Raw genomic sequence first — 18,533 nt, 5'->3', positions numbered from 1 at the left:
TTTTATAGTTTGCTGCAGCACGGGAGAATATACCAAATGAACCACAGGACATCTCAGTAAAAACGTGGAGAGATTCTATTATATTCTATTATATTATTTGAACTTTATGTGATTTGAGGGAAAGTTCACCAAAATGGGAATCTGTTTGAGACTGGCTGCTATCAGAAAGTGAGCAATTCAGTGATTGGCATCTTAGTTATTTTTACCTAGAATGTGGGAGGAATTAAGCAAGACTGGGGTTCTCAACTGTAAAGAAGCAGGAGTTACTCACACTATTGGGGAGAAGGTGATGTTCAGTTATTTTTGTGGTTGTTAGAGTGTCTTTGTCTTTGTCTCTCTTCATATCTGATTCCAAAATCATGTTGCTTTGTCTTCATCTGCCATACTCATCGAGTAAACTTATCTGGTACATGATGCAGATATTAGGTTTGGTGGGGAATACTACAACATAGCACTCAGGCATTGTGTCTCTGGGCTATATTTTTCTCTTTCTCAGTAACAATAGGAAAAGCCTACTTTGCATTAAAAATGTGTCAGGCTTTATATATAAATGTATCTGTTTAACAAATAAACATAATTAATCTTCATCTCAACCATATGAAGTAAATAACATTATTATCACCACTTTAAAGATGAAGAAACCGAGACACTGATAACAAAGGGAATTTGCTCAAAATTACAGCCTTCCTGGGGACAGTTCACAGTAGTCATTCTTAAGAAAAAGTCCCTACAAGGGCAGGTGCCAAATGGAAGAAACAACTACTCTCGAGCTACCTCCTTCTCAACTCCAAAATGACTCCCCAAGAAGGAAAAAAAAAAAAACCAGAATTGACAGAATTCACATTCTGCTTATAATGACTCTTTAGCTAGCAATAATAGAGTGAGCTACCCTGCATCTTCATATCGCTGCACTTATAGCCACTCCCCTGTTCCTATCTGGATAAACACTTTCTTTCTTAGAATAATATGATACAGAAGATAGTGGAAGTAGACTTGGACTCAAAATTATTTTGTTCTTCTTCCTGTTCCAGATAGGAAAGTGGTATAGTCACTATTCAAAACTGAAAAGAAATACGAACTAGTACATTACCAGAATGACATCTCATTCTGTATGCCCAAGGAAGAAGAAATATTTAAAGAAACAATGACCAAAATTTCTCAGAAATAAATAGCAATCACCAAATTACAAATCCAAGAATCTCAAAGAATAAAATGCATAATAAATACCCACATGTGTAAACACCGATGTATAATATGTAAAGTGCTGTTAAATTATAGGCCAATATCTTTGATGAATATGAATGCAAATTTTCTCAGCAAAATATTAACAGATGTAATTCAACAGCACATTAAAAGAATCATACACCATGATCAAGGGATTTATCCCTGTTATGCTAGGATGGTTCAACATACAAAAATCAATACATATATGTAAAAAAAAAAATATATATATATATACATATATATATATATATATGGGACTACATATACTATGCACATATTTGTGTGTCTGTGTGTAATTATAGATACATTTTTTTAAAAAGACCAAAAGTGTCCTTCAACTCTCTCCAGTTACATTCTACAGTTTAATACTTCACTTCAAGTATCTGGTGTGGCACCATCCATCCAACAAAAGTGAGATAAATCCTGGCTTCCAAATCATAATTGTGACAGACCTTAGTGTCCTTGGGCAGACTTTAGTGTCAAGAAAATTCTTTGTGCATTCAAACATTGAAGACTTTCAATGAATGAATCACTTAAAAAACTGGCTCTTATTCATAAGAGGATATCAATTCTCATGACTCAAAAAGTGTTGTATCCCTGGGAATAAACCTAACCAAAGAGGTAAAGGACCTGTACTCGAGGAACTACAGAACACTCATGAAAGAAATTGAAGAAGACACAAAAAGATGGAAGACTGTTCCATGCTCTTGGATTGGAAGAATAAACATTGTTAAAATGTCTATACTGCCTAGAGCAATCTATACTTTTAATGCCATTCCGATCAAAATTCCACCGATATTTTTCAAAGAGCTGGAGCAAATAATCCTAAAATTTGTATGGAATCAGAAGAGATCCCGAATTGCTAAGGAAATGTTGAAAAACAAAAACAAAACTGGTGGCATCACGTTACCCGATTTCAAGCATTACTACAAAGCTGTGATCACCAAGACAACGCGGGTACTGGCATAAAAACAGACACATAGACCAGTGGAACAGAGTGGAGAGCCCAGATATGGACCCTCAACTCTATGGTCAAATAATCTTTGACAAAACAGGAAAAAAAATTCAATGGAAAAAAGACAGTCTCTTCAATAAATGGTGCTGGGAAAACTGGACAGCTATATGTAGAAGAATGAACTCGACCATTCTCTTACACAATACACAAAGATAAACTCAAAATGGATAAAAGACCTCAACGTGAGACAGGAATTCACCAGAATCCTAGAGGAGAACATAGGCAGTAACCTCTTCGATATCAGCCACAGCAACTTCTTTCAAGATATGTCTCCAAAGGCCAAGAAAACAAAAGCAAAAATGAACTTTTGGGACTTCATCAAGATCAAAAGCTTCTGCACAGCAAAGGAAACAGTCAACAAAACAAAGAGGCAACCCACAGAATGGGAGAAGATATTTGAAAATGACAGTACAGACAAAAGGTTGATATCCAGGATCTATAAAGAACTTCTCAAACTCAACACACACAAAACAGATAATCATATCCAAAAATGGGCAGAAGATATGAACAGACACTTCTCCAATGAAGACATACAAATGGCTATCAGACACATGAAAAAATGTTCATCATCACTAGCCATCAGGGAGATTCAAATTAAAACCGCATTGAGATACCACCTGACACCAGTTAGAATGGCCAAAATTAGCAAGACAGGAAACAACGTGTGTTGGAGAGGATGTGGACAAAGGAGAACCCTCTTACACTGTTGGTGGGAATGCAAGTTAGTGCAGCCACTTTGGAGAACAGTGTGGAGATTCCTGAAGAAATTAAGAATAGAGCTTTCCTATGACCCTGCAATTGCACTGCTGGCTATTTACCCCAAAGATACAGATGTAGTGAAAAGAAGGGCCATCTGTACCCCAGTGTTTATAGCAGCAAAGGCCACGGTCGCCAAACTGTGGAAAGAAACAAGATGCCCTTCAATGGATGAATGGATAAGGAAGATGTGGTACATATAGACGATGGAGTATTATGCCTCCATCAGAAAGGATGAATACCCAACTTTTGTAGCAACATGGACGGGACTGGAAGAAATGATGCTGAGCGAAATAAGTGAAGCAGAGAGAGTCAAGTATCATATGGTCTCACTTCTTTGTGGAGCATAACAAATAACATGGAGGACATGGGGAGATGGAGAGGAGAGGGAGTTGAGGGAAACTGGAAGGGGAGATGAACCATGAGAGACTATGGACTCTGAAAAACAACCAGAGGGTTTTGAAGGGGCGGGGGGGTGGGAGGTTGAGGAACCAGGTGGTGGGTAATAGGGAGGGCATGTACTGCATGGAGCACTGGGTGTGATGCCAAAACAATGAACACTGTTATGCTGTAAATAAACAAACAAACAAACAAACAAATAAATAAATAAATAAATAAGTACATTAAAAAAAAGTGTTGTATCCACTTAAAAAAAAAAAATTCCACCATACAGAAATGATGCTGAGAGAATTAGCAAACCTCAAGTCATAAACCCTCATGAAACTTTTGCTCATTGATGCTGTGTAGACAACAACAAATTATTAACAAGAGTGCCGTCTCATTACAGATGGCTCCAAACCAGTAACAGAAGGAAAACATCATGAAATATGTCATCTAGGTACACTCATACCCATGTACACATGCACACATAGACATAAAAGTAATAAAAATGAAAGGGTCTGAAAGTTTGCTTCATCTCTTTCAGCAATAACTCACTTGAAATAAGAAAGATAATTTCAACAATCATGCCAACTTTTTTTTTTTAATCGTGCCAACCTTTAGAGCCATCTGTTAAAACAGTCTGAAATAACCTAGGGCTACATGGGGAGGTGTCTTCTAGAACTTTGGCATTCCATCCCATACCCCATGTTCTCTCCTCCTGGGACTTCTAACACCACAAAATGGAATTTATTTATCAGTGTCATATTAGAAGCACAGAATGAACATGGGAGAAAACTTCTCATTATAAGAAGGAATGACTCCTTTCTACCCATGGAGTGAATCAATAGGAATGAGAATGAGAAATATGATGACATGACTCTGATACTGACATACACGAGAATCTAAAACTTGTAGCAGGTTCAAAAATATGAATAAAATTTAATGTGAAACAACAAAAAATAAATAAAAAGCTCATGTCCCAGCTCAACTGGTGTCGCTACAGTGATTGCACCATCAAAAGAGTAACCTGTCCAAACAAAATAAACATCTGTTCTAGGAAAAGCATGAGAATATCTATCTGATCACCACTAGACAAACTGAGCCCCAAAGGCCAATCAAGTGGCTCCTGAGGGAAGGGAACACTAGGGAAATAACTGACAATCCTCTCATAAATTCTCATTTTTAGAATTCACAGGAGACTATGTCCCTTAGGGTGAATCAGACACAGATTTCAGAGAAACACAGATAAGTGTCCTGTTGTACAACAAATATGCCAATTTCTCTCCAAAGCAGTATCGTATGTACAGCAATGTAAGCACTTTCTCTGGGTTGCTCTCTATCCAGGATGTCATGCCCTCCATCGTGCTTGCCTTCTGCTGCAGTGAAAACAGAAGATTCAAGTCACGCCTGCCAGATCTGTAAGGAGGTAGGTTCAGAAGACAAACAAGTATAGGACAGTTCTTAGGGGTCCCTTTTAGCTCCGCCTTCTTTTATGTGGTTGTGGAAAAACTAGCACCTCCCATTATGTGAAGAATGTAAGAAGGTTCATCTTTACAGCTGAGAGGGCTGGCAATCAGGGAAGTGAGAGAGATGAAGATGAGGAAGAGTGAAAAGTCTGTCCTTATTAACCAGGAGGTGGATCCAGTCAGAACCAGGTCTGTGGGGGAAATAGCATGTGAGTGAAGTGACATCTGGAAAGGACTGACAAAGTGGCTGTGCAGAGCAGGGCAGTTCAGCTCTCCCTGACTTTAGCCATGTTCGGCTCTGCCACAGAGCAGATGATCCACTTATCTCAAGGAGGGAAAACATGACCGAGTACTCCAGGGTGGTGAGTTCACTCCCACATGGCTCACAAAGACTTGTAAGTCTCATTCATACACAATGACCAACGAATACTTCCTCCTTTTACTTCTCTTTCCTGGTGGTTTCCTTGGCTTCTGTATTTCTCTGAATTCCTGCTACAGATGAATTAACTCACAGGTTGGTTTTGCCAATCATGATCTAGTCACAAAGAGGAGCCTTACAGCAAAGTGTGATGTGAAAAATCCTGAATGACTCCAATGCCTTGTGTCACTAATTGCAATCATCGAGATCATTCGCAAAGCTACGCACATTATGCATATAACATAACATAACATGCCCATAACAGCTATGGGCATTACACAGGAAAGAAATGCATTTTATAACTCATATATAAAAAAATATTCCTAGCTAGAATACTTTTATTGAAGGCATCTGGATCTCTATTCTGCATTATATTTTATGAACCAATATCATCACTCAGTCACGTCACTTGGGTCATTTAGGCCCAAATGATAACTGCCCCTCACTAATGGAAGGGATCCTAAAATAAATTAGTAAGACCAAACTACTAACAGTAGAATTGTAGGCAGTCTCATAGGCTTTGTTTTGCTTTTCTCACCATGGAAATTAAACAACATCTAAGTCTCAGACAAGCAAGTTTTCACAAAGATTCTCCTTCAACTTCCCACAACGCTAATCTTCCACATCTAGAGTAGGATGGGAGTGACAAAGGGGGTGAAGAGTGGAAGGGGAATCTTTGTCCAGAGGGACAGTTTATGGCTCTTAGCACTGTTCTTGGCTCCCAGAGACCTCTGCTTAGGAGTATCTGAGTTTGTGAGCCTCTGAATCTATCCATAACCAGAAGAACAGAGGTCTTCTAGGACACTTAGTGACACTTCAGGCAAAACCCTCAAAAATCCTTAAATAATAGACCAGATATATTGCTCAGGTTTTCTGCCTATAAATAGAGGTTTAACCTAGACCAAGGTTTTACAGAAGTATTTTAATTCAGCAGGTAGAAGACGGAGCTGATATGAAAGCCATTATGTAGGTTTCTGGGAGTTCAAATTTTCATTGAGTTAACAAACTACAACGAACACTGAAGAATAGATGGTAGGTTAAATGTTTTTTTGTCCAGCTATTCAGATGACCTTAAGACACCAACACTAATCCAGAATAACAGTGAAATGCATAAAGATTTGTGTGTTGTTACCTTTCTCCCTTTTCTGATGCGTAACATTTGTGTCTCTAATTCCAAAGATTTAAGTAATTGAAATTCTGTGTCCAATAACAAGGGTCTATAGCTCTTAATCTATAGATAAAAATACATGATATTCATACCTACTTACATTTATGAGTGCTGTCATCAACCTTCTCCAAGCTGCTTATCACTGAACATCCTGTCTTTTACCGTGAGAAAACTCTGAAAGAGAAATGAACGAATACAAAGTTCCAAAGTCTGATCATACCAAGCACTCTGAAATTCACAGACTTCAGCAGTACAGTTATCTTATTTATCTAATGGAATAATAGAAGGAATCTAAGGGAGCTAGGGATCTCCACAAAGGAAATAATCTTGAAGATGAAAGAATAAGACCATCTTTGTCATTGTCACTTTTCTTCTCCACCCCTTAGGAAGCCATGAATATGTCAGGAGTCAGCACAGTGACTGAATTCATACTCCTGAGTTTTCTGTGTTCCAGGGAGGTTCAGGTCATCCTCTTCATGCTGTTCTTGGTGTCCTACATCCTGACACTGATGGGGAATGGGGCCATTGTCTGTGCAGTGAAGCTGGATCGCAGGCTTCACACCCCCATGTACATTCTGCTGGCCAACTTTTCATTCCTGGAGATCTGCTATGTCAACACAACTGTTCCCAACATGTTAAAGAACTTCTTATCTGAGACCAAAACCATCTCTTTCACGGCTTGTTTCTTCCAGTTCTACTTCTTCTTCTCCATGGGCACCACTGAGACCTTCTTACTGCCCCTCATGGCTTTTGATCGTTATCTGGCCATCTGCCAGCCTCTCCATTATCCTGTCATTATGAACAACCATCTCTGCATGAACCTGGTGGCCCTGTGCTGGATCACAGCTTTCCTCTGCTATCCGATCCCTATCTATTGTATCACACAACTCCCTTTTTGTGGCCCCAACACCATTGACCACTTTGTATGTGACCCTGGGCCTCTTCTGGCCCTGTCCTGCATCCCTGCCCCTGGAATTGAGCTTTCCTGTTCTATATTGAGCTCTCTTATTATCTTCATCACTTTGTTCTTCATCCTTGGGTCCTATACCCTGGTTCTCAGAGCAGTGCTGCGTGTCCCTTCAGCAGCTGGCCGACGTAAGGCCTTCTCCACCTGTGGTTCCCACCTGGCTGTGGTGTCTCTCTTCTATGGATCCATCATGGTGATGTACATTAGCCCAACCTCTGGAAATCCAGGTGGGATACAGAAGATTGTAACCTTGTTCTACTCATCGGTGACCCCACTTATAAACCCACTGATCTATAGTCTCCGAAACAAAGACATGAAAGCTGCCTTGAGAAAAATTCATATGTGCACAGGAATTAGTCAAAGCAAATGAGAGTTCATGAGTTGGTCAAAATCACAGTTAATTCTTTTCCCTATTTCCATTCCCACCTAAAAAGTAGGTGTTTTTTCATTTGTCCCTTGAAACACAGACTCAAATTCATCTGTTCCTGCCAGGTCACATAATGGAACACAGTATGACAAATTAAATCATACCTTTCCCTCAAATCAGGATTTCATAGATCATAATTTGAATAAATGACGTGGATGTTTGGACTTCAGAATCTTTTTCTATCCTGACTTCCTATAACTGCTTGCCCATTTATCTATGATTATTATCACAGTCCCTAGCTTCATGCCTTCCTGACCTCTATTAAGTTCATTCATTCTTACACTTGGTTTTTCTTGCTTAAACATCTCTACTCTACTCTACTCTACTCCATAGAAGAGTATTCATATCTTTGTAGCTCAAATAAAAAGAAACTAGTGAGAATCCAACCACAATTTAGCCAAAATTTTTATTTAATTTACATCCAAAAGACTGACAATGATCTTTAGCACTGTTTCCCAAACCTGTTTCATAATTACTTAGGGACAGGTTCCCAGTCCGTTCTCCAAATCTAAATCAGAATCTTTGAAGTGGACTCCTGGAAATCCTTATTTTAATGTTACTCAGGTGGTTCTGATGCAATGACACCAACACCAATTCACAAATTGATCTTACAGAGCCACTATTTAAAATAAATACATGACGCAGAAAAATAAAATCCTACATTAGCTGGGAAAAGTGAAAAAGCTGCAGTGAGTATGATAGGTGAATCAAACATCCATGACATTAGCATTAGTTTCTTTTCCTGCATCAATTTTGATAACCTCCATTTAAAAAACAAGGACTAGATTATATTCTTCTTAACTTTTCTTACCTATGCAAGATAATTAAGGTACCTGGAAATAGGTTTACATTTTTTTATTTTTTTCAATCTTATTTTTAATTTAACTTTATTTTTTCAGTGTTCCAAGGTTCATTGTTTATGAACCACACCCAGTGCTCCATGCAATACATGCCCTCCATAATACCCACCACCAGGCTCACCCAACCTCCCACCCCCCACCCCTCCAGAACCCTCAGTTTGTTTCTCAGAGTCCACATTTTAAAAGAAAACTATCATGTAGTGGCATTACAGTTTGGATTAGTTTTATGTGAAGGAAATTTGAGTAGAGTTCACAACCCAAAAGAGATAAAGGCAAACAAAGACCAAAGCCTGTGATTCTAAGAGACTGAGATAAAGACAGATGCAGAGAAATTTAATGACCAATCCTTGTTCTTTGACTCAACTATAGTCAAAAATAAGTTGTTCTGCTAATGTCTGTGATTGACACTTTTCATCACTCCATAAACATTTAATTATCTCTGTGATGTGCCCTGAATTACATCAATGTAGAAGATAAAGTCCCTGTCTTTATGAAATTTACATTCTAGTGTGGGAGATGAATTAATAATCCAATAAACACATTAAGTCTGTAATTCCAGTTAGTCATAGTAGTATAACAAAGAATAAGGGAGAAAGAAAATTTGTAACTACATGTAGTGATAGATGTTAACTAGATTTATTGGGGTGATGATTTTATAATATACACATATATCAAATCTTTACATTGTATAGCTGAAACTAACATAATGTTGTATGTCAACTATCTCTCAATAAAACATGAATATATGAATATAGAAAATGTTAGGGTAGATGGGGGTAATATACATGAGATGGTTAGAGAATGCCATTATAAGGAGGTGATCATTCAAAGTCAGAAAAAATGCCATACAAAGTTCTAGGAGAACCAAGGTCCATGTAAATACAGTAAAAGTTTGGGATTTTCAAAGAATGTGAGTTTATTTGGCTATCCAGAGGCTAGATGGTGTATGAGGCTGGAGAGGTAGGAAAGATCAGATCTCTAGAACTTTCTAAACCACAATACACAGTGCTTTATCTGAACTCCTGGGAAAGCCAGCCTAGTAATATAAAGGAAGGATTAAAAACCTCATCTTAATAAAAATATTTACCACTTCATAAGTTCTTCTTATCTTAGAACTACTTATTTACTTACACCTTTATTTATATGTGCCTTTATTATACTATATTCCACCTTGTTCCATTAAGAATCTGACATACCAAAGGAGGACTAAAAGAAAGAATAAGAGAAATATGAACTTAGAAAGAAAAAATAAAATGATACTTTTTGGATAAGATCTTATGCTGATATTAAAGTCAAGCCTCGAAATGTGTTATGAGGAATGGGGAAACAAAGTAAGAAATCGGGAAAATTATCTGTTACATGGTTTTCATTCAGTATAAAAAAAAATGGGTTCACAGGGAAAGTTAAATTACTGGCTCTTAATCATATAATAATTTCTCTCATGGGTATTTGCATTAGGAAAACCAAGAAATACAGTGAACATTGGTCCCCAAAAGTATCTGGTACAGATAGATGATGATGATAATGACTGAAAGATACATACATACATACATACATACATATATTATGGTCAATATAGATGTTCTTATAACATTCTCAATAAGAAGCAAAAGCATTATATAGAAGTGTAATTCATGAGTAGCAGTTCTTCCCAGAGCTAATCATTTTGATCCACATATTAGCTTTCTGAAGATCTGCCTTAATCCAGAAGTTGACCCAGAATACCCTCATAATAAAATTTAGAGCTAATAGCATGTTCACACAAATCAAAGATTAATGACCTCTTATTTGGATACCAAAGTTCTCGTCTGTGATATAGAAGTTGAGTTTCAATGACTATTCACAAGAATGGAAGGAATTGTTGATATCGCAATAATTGTCTTAAGATATGTAAACAATGAATCTTGGAACACTACATCAAAAACTAGTGATGTACTATATGGTGACTAACATAACACAATAAAAAAAAAGTTTATTAGATTCTTTCTGAACTGGAATTAATTTACCTATACAGGGCTGTCACATCTGCTACCAAAGAAAAGTGAGAGATTGAAGGAAAGAGTGACTGAGAACAAAAAAATAGGTGGAAAGTTTAGGGCAAAGATACTCCTCATATAATTGAGATGTAGGAGACAGGGTTACTGGTGGGAAGGAGTACATGAATCCAGTATTATTATTCAAACTTTCAGGAAAATAATTTAATTACCTGTATTCTGAAGAAATACTTTTTCATTGGTTTTGTACTTTTAACTTCTTTAGAAACTTTCCTCTTAAATGAAGAAGATAAAATGCTTATTCAGCTAATAAGGAGAGAGTATATTTCATTTCTCTAACTTAACCCTAAAAGGATAGTGAGTGGAATTTGTAGGACACTAGAGGGCAGATCCTGAGGTGAGTGGCAGTGAGAGAACAGTGCCCTCAGGATGCTGGAAGCAGAAAAAGAGGAAAATTAAAATACAGTAAAAGCATATTCAGCATCCACAGAGACCAACTACTTCCTGCTTGTGGTTTTCTCCCACACAGTCTGATGGGAACAAATCACCCTCCACAGAAGAACAGTAATCTGTGAAACTGAGAATCACCTTGACAAACTGAACCAACTTGAGATCACATGCCATAGGCTGCTAACAGCTGCACTGCTGATAGCTTATACATACACCCTCTGTCTTCTCCTAGGAAAACACTCATACGTCATTGGCATGAGTAGTGTATGCTGCCAAGAAAATGCCAGATGCAGAGAATGACTTTTTATTTTATCAGGATCTTCCTGAGACGTAGTTACTGCTGATGTTTATGTGATACTTCCTTTAAAAATGAAACTTCATAAAATCTATCTATGAAAGACCCACAGCAAATATCATCCTCAATGGGAAAAAGCTCCCAGCCTTCCCGTTGAGATCAGGAACATGACAAGGATGCCCACTCACACTCTTGTTCAACATAGTATTAGAAGTTCTAGCAATGGCAATCAGACAAAAAAGAGAAATAAAAGGTATCCAAATTGTCAAGGAAGAAGTCAAACTCTCTCTCTTCGCAGATGACATGATTCTTTATATGGAAAACCCCAAAGACTCCACCCCCAAACTACTAGAACTCATACAGCAATTCAGTAACGTGGCAGGATACAAAGTCAATGTACAGAAATCAGTGGCTTTCTTATACACTAACAATGAAAATACAGAAAGGGAAATTAGAGAATCGATTCCATTGACTATAGCACCAAGAACCATAAGATACCTGGGAATAAACCTAACCAAAGAGGTAAAGGACCTGTACTCGAGGAACTACAGAACACTCATGAAAGAAATTGAAGAAGACACAAAAAGATGGAAGACTGTTCCATGCTCTTGGATTGGAAGAATAAACATTGTTAAAATGTCTATACTGCCTAGAGCAACCTATACTTTTAATGCCATTCCAATCAAAATTCCACCGGTATTTTTCAAAGAGCTGGAGCAAATAATCCTAAAATTTGTATGGAATCAGAAGAGACCCCGAATTGCTAAGGAAATGTTGAAAAACAAAAACAACACTGGTGGCATCACGTTACCCGATTTCAAACTTTACTACAAAGCTGTGATCACCAAGACAGCGTGGTACTGGCATAAAAACAGACACATAGACCAGTGAACAGAGTGGAGAGCCCAGATATGGACCCTCAACTCTATGGTCAAATAATCTTTGACAAAACAGGAAAAAAATATACAATGGAAAAAAGACAGTCTCTTCAATAAATGGTGCTGGGAAAACTGGACAGCGATATGTAGAAGAATGAAACTCGACCATTCTCTTACACCGTACACAAAGATAAACTCAAAATGGATAAAAGACCTTAATGTGAGACAGGAATCCATCAGAATCCTAGAGGAGAACATAGGCAGTAACCTCTTCTATATCAGCCACAGCAACTTCTTTCAAGATACATCTCCAAAGGCCAAGGAAACAAAAGCGAAAATGAACTTTTGGGACTTCATCAAGATCAAAAGCTTCTGCACAGCAAAGGAAAGAGTCAACAAAACAAAGAGGCAACCCACAGAATGGGAGAAGATATTTGAAAATGACAGTACAGACAAAAGGTTGATATCCAGGATCTATAAAGAACTTCTCAAACTCAACACACACAAAACAGATAATCATATCCAAAAATGGGCAGAAGATATGAACAGACACTTCTCCAACAAAGACATACAAATGGCTATCAGACACATGAAAAAATGTTCATCATCACTAGCCATCAGGGAGATTCAAATTAAAACCACATTGAGATACCACCTGACACCAGTTAGAATGGCCAAAATTAGCAAGACAGGAAACAACGTGTGTTGGAGAGGATGTGGACGAAGGGGAACCCTCTTACACTGTTGGTGGGAATGCAAGTTAGTGCAGCCACTTTGGAGAACAGTGTGGAGATTCCTGAAGAAATTAAGAATAGAGCTTCCCTATGACCCTGCAATTGCACTGCTGGCTATTTACCCCAAAGATACAGATGTAGTGAAAAGAAGGGCCATCTGTACCCAAATGTTTATTGCAGCATTGGCTACGGTCACCAAACCGTGGAAAGAACCAAGATGCCCTTCAATGGATGAATGGATAAGGAAGATGTGGTACATATAGACGATGGAGTATTATGCCTCCATCAGAAAGGATGAATACCCAACTTTTGTAGCAACATGGACAGGACTGGAAGAGATTATGCTGAGTGAAATAAGTCAAGCAGAGAGAGTCAAGTATCATATGGTCTCACTTATTTGTGGAGCATAACAAAGAACATGGAGGACATGGGGAGATGGAGAGGAGAGGGAGTTGAGGGAAACTGGAAGGGGAGATGAACCATGAGAGACTATGGACTCTGAAAAACAACCAGAGGGTTTTGAAGGGGCGGGGGGGGTGGGAGGTTGAGGAACCAGGTGGTGGGTAATAGGGAGGGCACGTACTGCATGGAGCACTGGGTGTGATGCCAAAACAATGAACACTGTTATGCTGTAAATAAACAAATAAAAAAATAAAATTAAAAAAGTAATAATAATAAAAATGAAACATTAATACAGGAAACTCTCAACTAACAATTGTAATGTACAGGCAAAACTTTTCTCAGAACTGAGTTGTTTGAAATTGGACATTAGTTTTCCCATTTAAACACTGCTAGTCAATGCCCAAGTTTGGCACATAAGAGTCTAGGTAATACATAATATACCTGCCCATATTGAACTACATTCTAGCCAACACCCATTCCTGTTAAAAGTTCTAGCAACCTGCGGATAGAGAGAAACCTCTTTGACCTGTGAACAGCTTTCAATTAGCAATAATCGCACCTCAGATGAACCTCACCAGTTATGATACTGCCACTGCGCAAAGCTCAGAACATCTTTGATCTGTAAAGAAGGCTTTCAAATACCTACATCTCGCATCATACTTAATGGTGAAAGTGAATGCTTTCTCCCTAAAAGCAGAAACAAGACAAGAATTCTGCTCTTACCACTTCTTTTCAACATCATGTGGGAAATGTTAGTGCACTTAAGCAAAGCAAAAAAGTAACAGGCATCCTGATTGAAAAAAAGAAGGAATACTGTCTTTAATTAGACATGACATGACCATCTGGGTAGAAAATCCAGTGGAATCAACAAAAAAGGCTACTATAACTAATAAGCAAGTCTTGCGGGATTTCAAGATATAAGAACTAAATATAAAAATCAACTGTTTGGGGCTCCTGGTTGGTTCAGTCTGTTAAGCAGAGGGTTGCTCAGTCAGTTAAGAATCTGCCTCTGTTTCGGGTCATGATCCCAGGGTCCTGGGACCAAACCCCAAGTCTGGCTCTCTATTCAGCAGGGAACCTGCTTCTCCCCCTCCTTCTGCCTGTAGCTCTGCCTGCTTCTGCATCCTCTCTCTCTCTCTCTCTCTCTGTCAAATAAATAAATAAATCCTTAAAAAACTAAATAAAGAAATCAAAACCAATTACATTTCTATAAGCAAGTTCTAGCAACAATCAGAAATTGTGTTTTTTTAATAATGCCAGTTACAGTGCATCAAAATATATTGAATACAGACAGAATTGATAAAAGATGCAAAAGATTTATACAATGGAAATGACAAAACATTTTTGAGAGAAATTAAAGAGGTATTTAACTGTAAAGATACAACTTGTTTATGGGTTGGAAAATTCAGTAGTGTTAAGATATCAATTCTTCCCAAAATGATCTATGGATTCAATGAAATCTCAATCAAAATCCCAGTGGGACTTTTTTGGGAGAAATTGGAAAGCTAATTTTCAAATTTATTTGGAAGTGCAAAGGATTTACACCAGACAAAATAAAGTTGGAGTAATGTGTTTAAGACATATTATAAAACTACAAATGATCAAAACAATGCGCCATTGAAATTAAATTAAACAAACAGATCAATGGAAGAAAATAGCATCCAGAAATAGTTCTGATTTCCAACAAAAGCAATTGAGTGGAGAAAGAATTGTAACTTTAATACATGGTGCTGGAATAACTGAATACCCATATCCAAAAATAAACTTAGTATCTCAATACCTCTCAAAATACACAAAAATGAACTCAAAATGTGTCATCGATTATAAAACCTAAAACTATAGAATACATAAAAGACGAACATGGGAAAATCTTTCTGACTACAGCTTAGGCAAACTTCTTAAGTACAACACCAAAAGCATTAAAACAACAAATTCGTAAACTGGACTTCACCAAATTTAAAAATATCTCCTCTTGGAAAGACACTATCAAGAGAATGAAAAGACAAGCCACAGACTAGGAGGAAATTTTGTCAAAGCTTATAACTGCTGAAGGACTTGCATCTAGAATATATCTTTTTTAAAAAAAACACAAAATATCAATAATAAGAAAGCAAATAACCCAATTAAAATATGGAAAAATATTTGAGCACACACAGAACAGACATATACAGATGGAAAATAAGCAAATGAAAATCTATTCAACATCACTTCTCATTAGGGAATTACAAATTAAAACCACAATGTGCTACCACAATATGCTACCACATATATATATATGTCAGAATCACTACAATTAAAAAGAACAACTATACCAATGTTGGTGGTGATATAAAGGAACCAGAGCTCTCACACACTGCTAGTGTGAATGTAAAATGGTACAAGCACTTTGGAAAACAGTTTGCCAATTTCTTAAAATGTTAAGCATGTATCTACCATTTCATAAAGCTGTTATACCTCTAGCTACTTACCTAGGAGAAAAAAGCATGTGACATACAAAGTCTTACACATAAATGTTCCTAGCAGTTTTATTTATAATGACACAAAATTGGAAGTGACCCAAACATCCATCAAAAGCCCAAACACATGAGCAAATTCCTGTCTGTCTATACAACAGAATATGACTCAGCAATAAAAAGGAATAATGCCTCGATAGATACAACAACATGAATGTATCTCAAAATATTTGTGCTGAGTGAAAAAAAACTAAACAAAAAAAAAAAAAAACCTACGGTATGATTACATACACATATATACATATGAAATGTGCAAACATCTGCAGTAAGAGATCAGTGGTTACCTGGGGAGTGATGTCAGGAAGGGATAGAAGGTAGGAATTGCAAAGAGGCACACTTAGGGAAGTTAGAGATAGATTTGTGGATTGGCTAATTAATGAGACAATTAATTGATTTGTTAATATATCATTCTACCTATATGAGATTTAAAACAAAGACAATACTTCAACTTGCATAGGACACACACACACACACACACAGAAATTAAGGTGGAAGCCCAAGGGAAGGACATAATGAGCAGAAAGATGTCTCTTGACACTGTTTTCCTTTCAGAAGCAGTAAATGGATCCTCAAGGATCAAAAAAACTGGGTTACTTCCTGACAGACTCTGTTTATAACCCCTTCATCCTTCCACAAACCACTTCCACTCCTTTTCTCCTCTCTGGTCACTGCCATCTCTCTAAGGAAATGAAAAAAGCAGATTTTGAGAAGCTTCAGTTTGGAATTCCCCTTGCTGATCCAGGTAAAGAGGTTAGGAAGTATTTAGAAGAGCCAAAGTCATAATCTACAAGCTTCTAGCCACAGCCAGTTAGTTCTTAAGCTTTTACGGGTCAGGCATGGGTCAAGGTACTGCTACAGACATTTATCTCATCCAGTAATCTTTACTACAGCCCTTTAGAAAGGGCATTATTGCATGCCTGGGTGGCTCAGTTGGTTAAGTGGCTGCCTTTGGCTCAGGTCATGATCCCAGGGTCCTGGGATCGAGTCCCCCATCAGGCACCTCGCTCAGCAGACAGCCTGTTTCTCCCACCCTCTGCCTACTTGTACTCTATCTCTCTGTCAAATAAATAAATAAAATCTTTTTTTTTTCCAAAGGGCATTATTAGGCCCAATTTATCACTAAAGAAACTGAGTATTAATTTCCTATGGCTCATTTTAAAAGCTCTTGACCCTAAATATAGTGCTTTTTCCCATTATGCACAGCTGCTTACCACTCAACCCAATCAGGAAAATTATCCTTACTCTTCAGTATTTTCTAGATGACCCAGTATGACAGATGTGACAGCACCCTCAGTGAAACTACACAAACTAGCTAGAGGGAACTGAGCTGTCATGAGTCATCTCCAGACTGGCTGTGGAGAGAGGGCCAACACACAGACACATCAAGGACAGGAAATGTCTTCCTTGAACTGTGTATCACATGACCTGGCTCACTCACTCACTCAGTCCATCTTAACCTTTCCCGGGTAGACTAATTTAACAAGTCAGCAACTGTTATGTATTTTTTTTTAATTTCTGTTCAGCGTAACAGTATTCATTGTTTTTGCACCACACCCAGTACTCCATGTAACACGTGCCCTCCCTAATACCCACCACCTGGTTCCCCCAACCTCCCACTCCCCCCCACCCCTTCAAGACTCTCAGGTTGTTTTTCAGAGTCTATAGTCTCTCATGGTTCACCTCCCTATCCAATTTTCCTCCTCTCCATCTCCCCTTGTCCTCCATGTTATTTGTTATGCTCCACCAATAAGTGAAACCATATGATATTGTGTATTAACTCAGTCCACTAACTCAACCTAGGGTCATAAACACACTGACATTCATGGCGCCCTCTGCAGTCGATGCAGCAGGAATAACCAGTTTTGCTTCGCTTTGACAGCTCCTGCTCAGACTTGTGGCAGGTAAACATCATAGTTTCTTCCATACAGAAGAGCTAAGTGATAAAAGGTGAGTAGCAGTACAGTCCTGTTAAACATATTAGATTGAGCATAAAATGGTGATGGCCATTCCTGTTTTCTAGAGCAGCTTTGTGAGACTTCCTGACACAGAGCTGCTCTGAGGGGGAATGATTTTTTAATTATTTTATTTTATTTTTATTTTTAACTTATTCGACAGAGAGAGAGAGATCACAAGTAGGCAGAGAGGCAGGCAGAGAGAGAGGGGGAAACAGGCTCCTGGCTGAGCAGGGAGCCTGATGTGGGGCTCGATCCCAGGACCCTGAGATCATGACCTGAGCCGAAGGCAGAGGTTTAACCTACTGAGCCACCCAGGTGCCCCGAGGGGGAATGATTTTACTCAAAAGTCTAACATGATTGGTTTTTATGTTTTTAAGAAGTAATATGCTGCTGCTTAGAAAACGGAGGGGAGAGGAACAAAAGCAGAAACAAGGAGTTCTGTTAGGTGGTGCTGCAGAAGTCCAAGGAAGGAAGAGGGCTATTTGAACTTGGGAGACAACAATGAAGACAAAGAGAAGTGTCTGACATGAGTCATAGTTCAGAAGCAGAAACATCTTGCTGATGAATTGGATGTGAGGGGTAAAAGAAAGGAAGAGAAGCAATATTAGACTAGACGAAGAAAAGTAAGTT

General features: G+C 38.1%; 1 protein-coding gene and 1 non-coding gene across 2 annotated transcripts; one reads left to right on the top strand and one right to left on the bottom strand.

Annotated features, from left to right (window-relative positions):
* Positions 1 to 1,586: 1,586 nt before the first annotated feature.
* On the top strand, positions 1,587 to 7,765 carry LOC123944375 (olfactory receptor 11H6-like). Its single transcript, XM_046009452.1, has 2 exons — positions 1,587 to 1,610; positions 6,815 to 7,765. The coding sequence occupies exon 2, from the start codon at positions 6,821 to 6,823 to the stop codon at positions 7,763 to 7,765; it is 945 nt and encodes a 314-aa protein (XP_045865408.1). The 5' UTR covers positions 1,587 to 1,610; positions 6,815 to 6,820.
* A 6,137-nt stretch (positions 7,766 to 13,902) lies between these two features.
* On the bottom strand, positions 13,903 to 14,039 carry LOC123945289. The gene has a single exon (XR_006819143.1). It is a non-coding gene; the product is annotated as a U4 spliceosomal RNA (small nuclear RNA).
* Positions 14,040 to 18,533: the final 4,494 nt, after the last annotated feature.

The sequence above is a fragment of the Meles meles genome, chromosome 6 (assembly GCF_922984935.1).
Source record: "Meles meles chromosome 6, mMelMel3.1 paternal haplotype, whole genome shotgun sequence".
Taxonomy (NCBI): domain Eukaryota; kingdom Metazoa; phylum Chordata; class Mammalia; order Carnivora; family Mustelidae; genus Meles; species Meles meles.
Note: the sequence above shows the minus strand (reverse complement) of the source record. Positions and strands in the feature narration are given on the sequence as shown.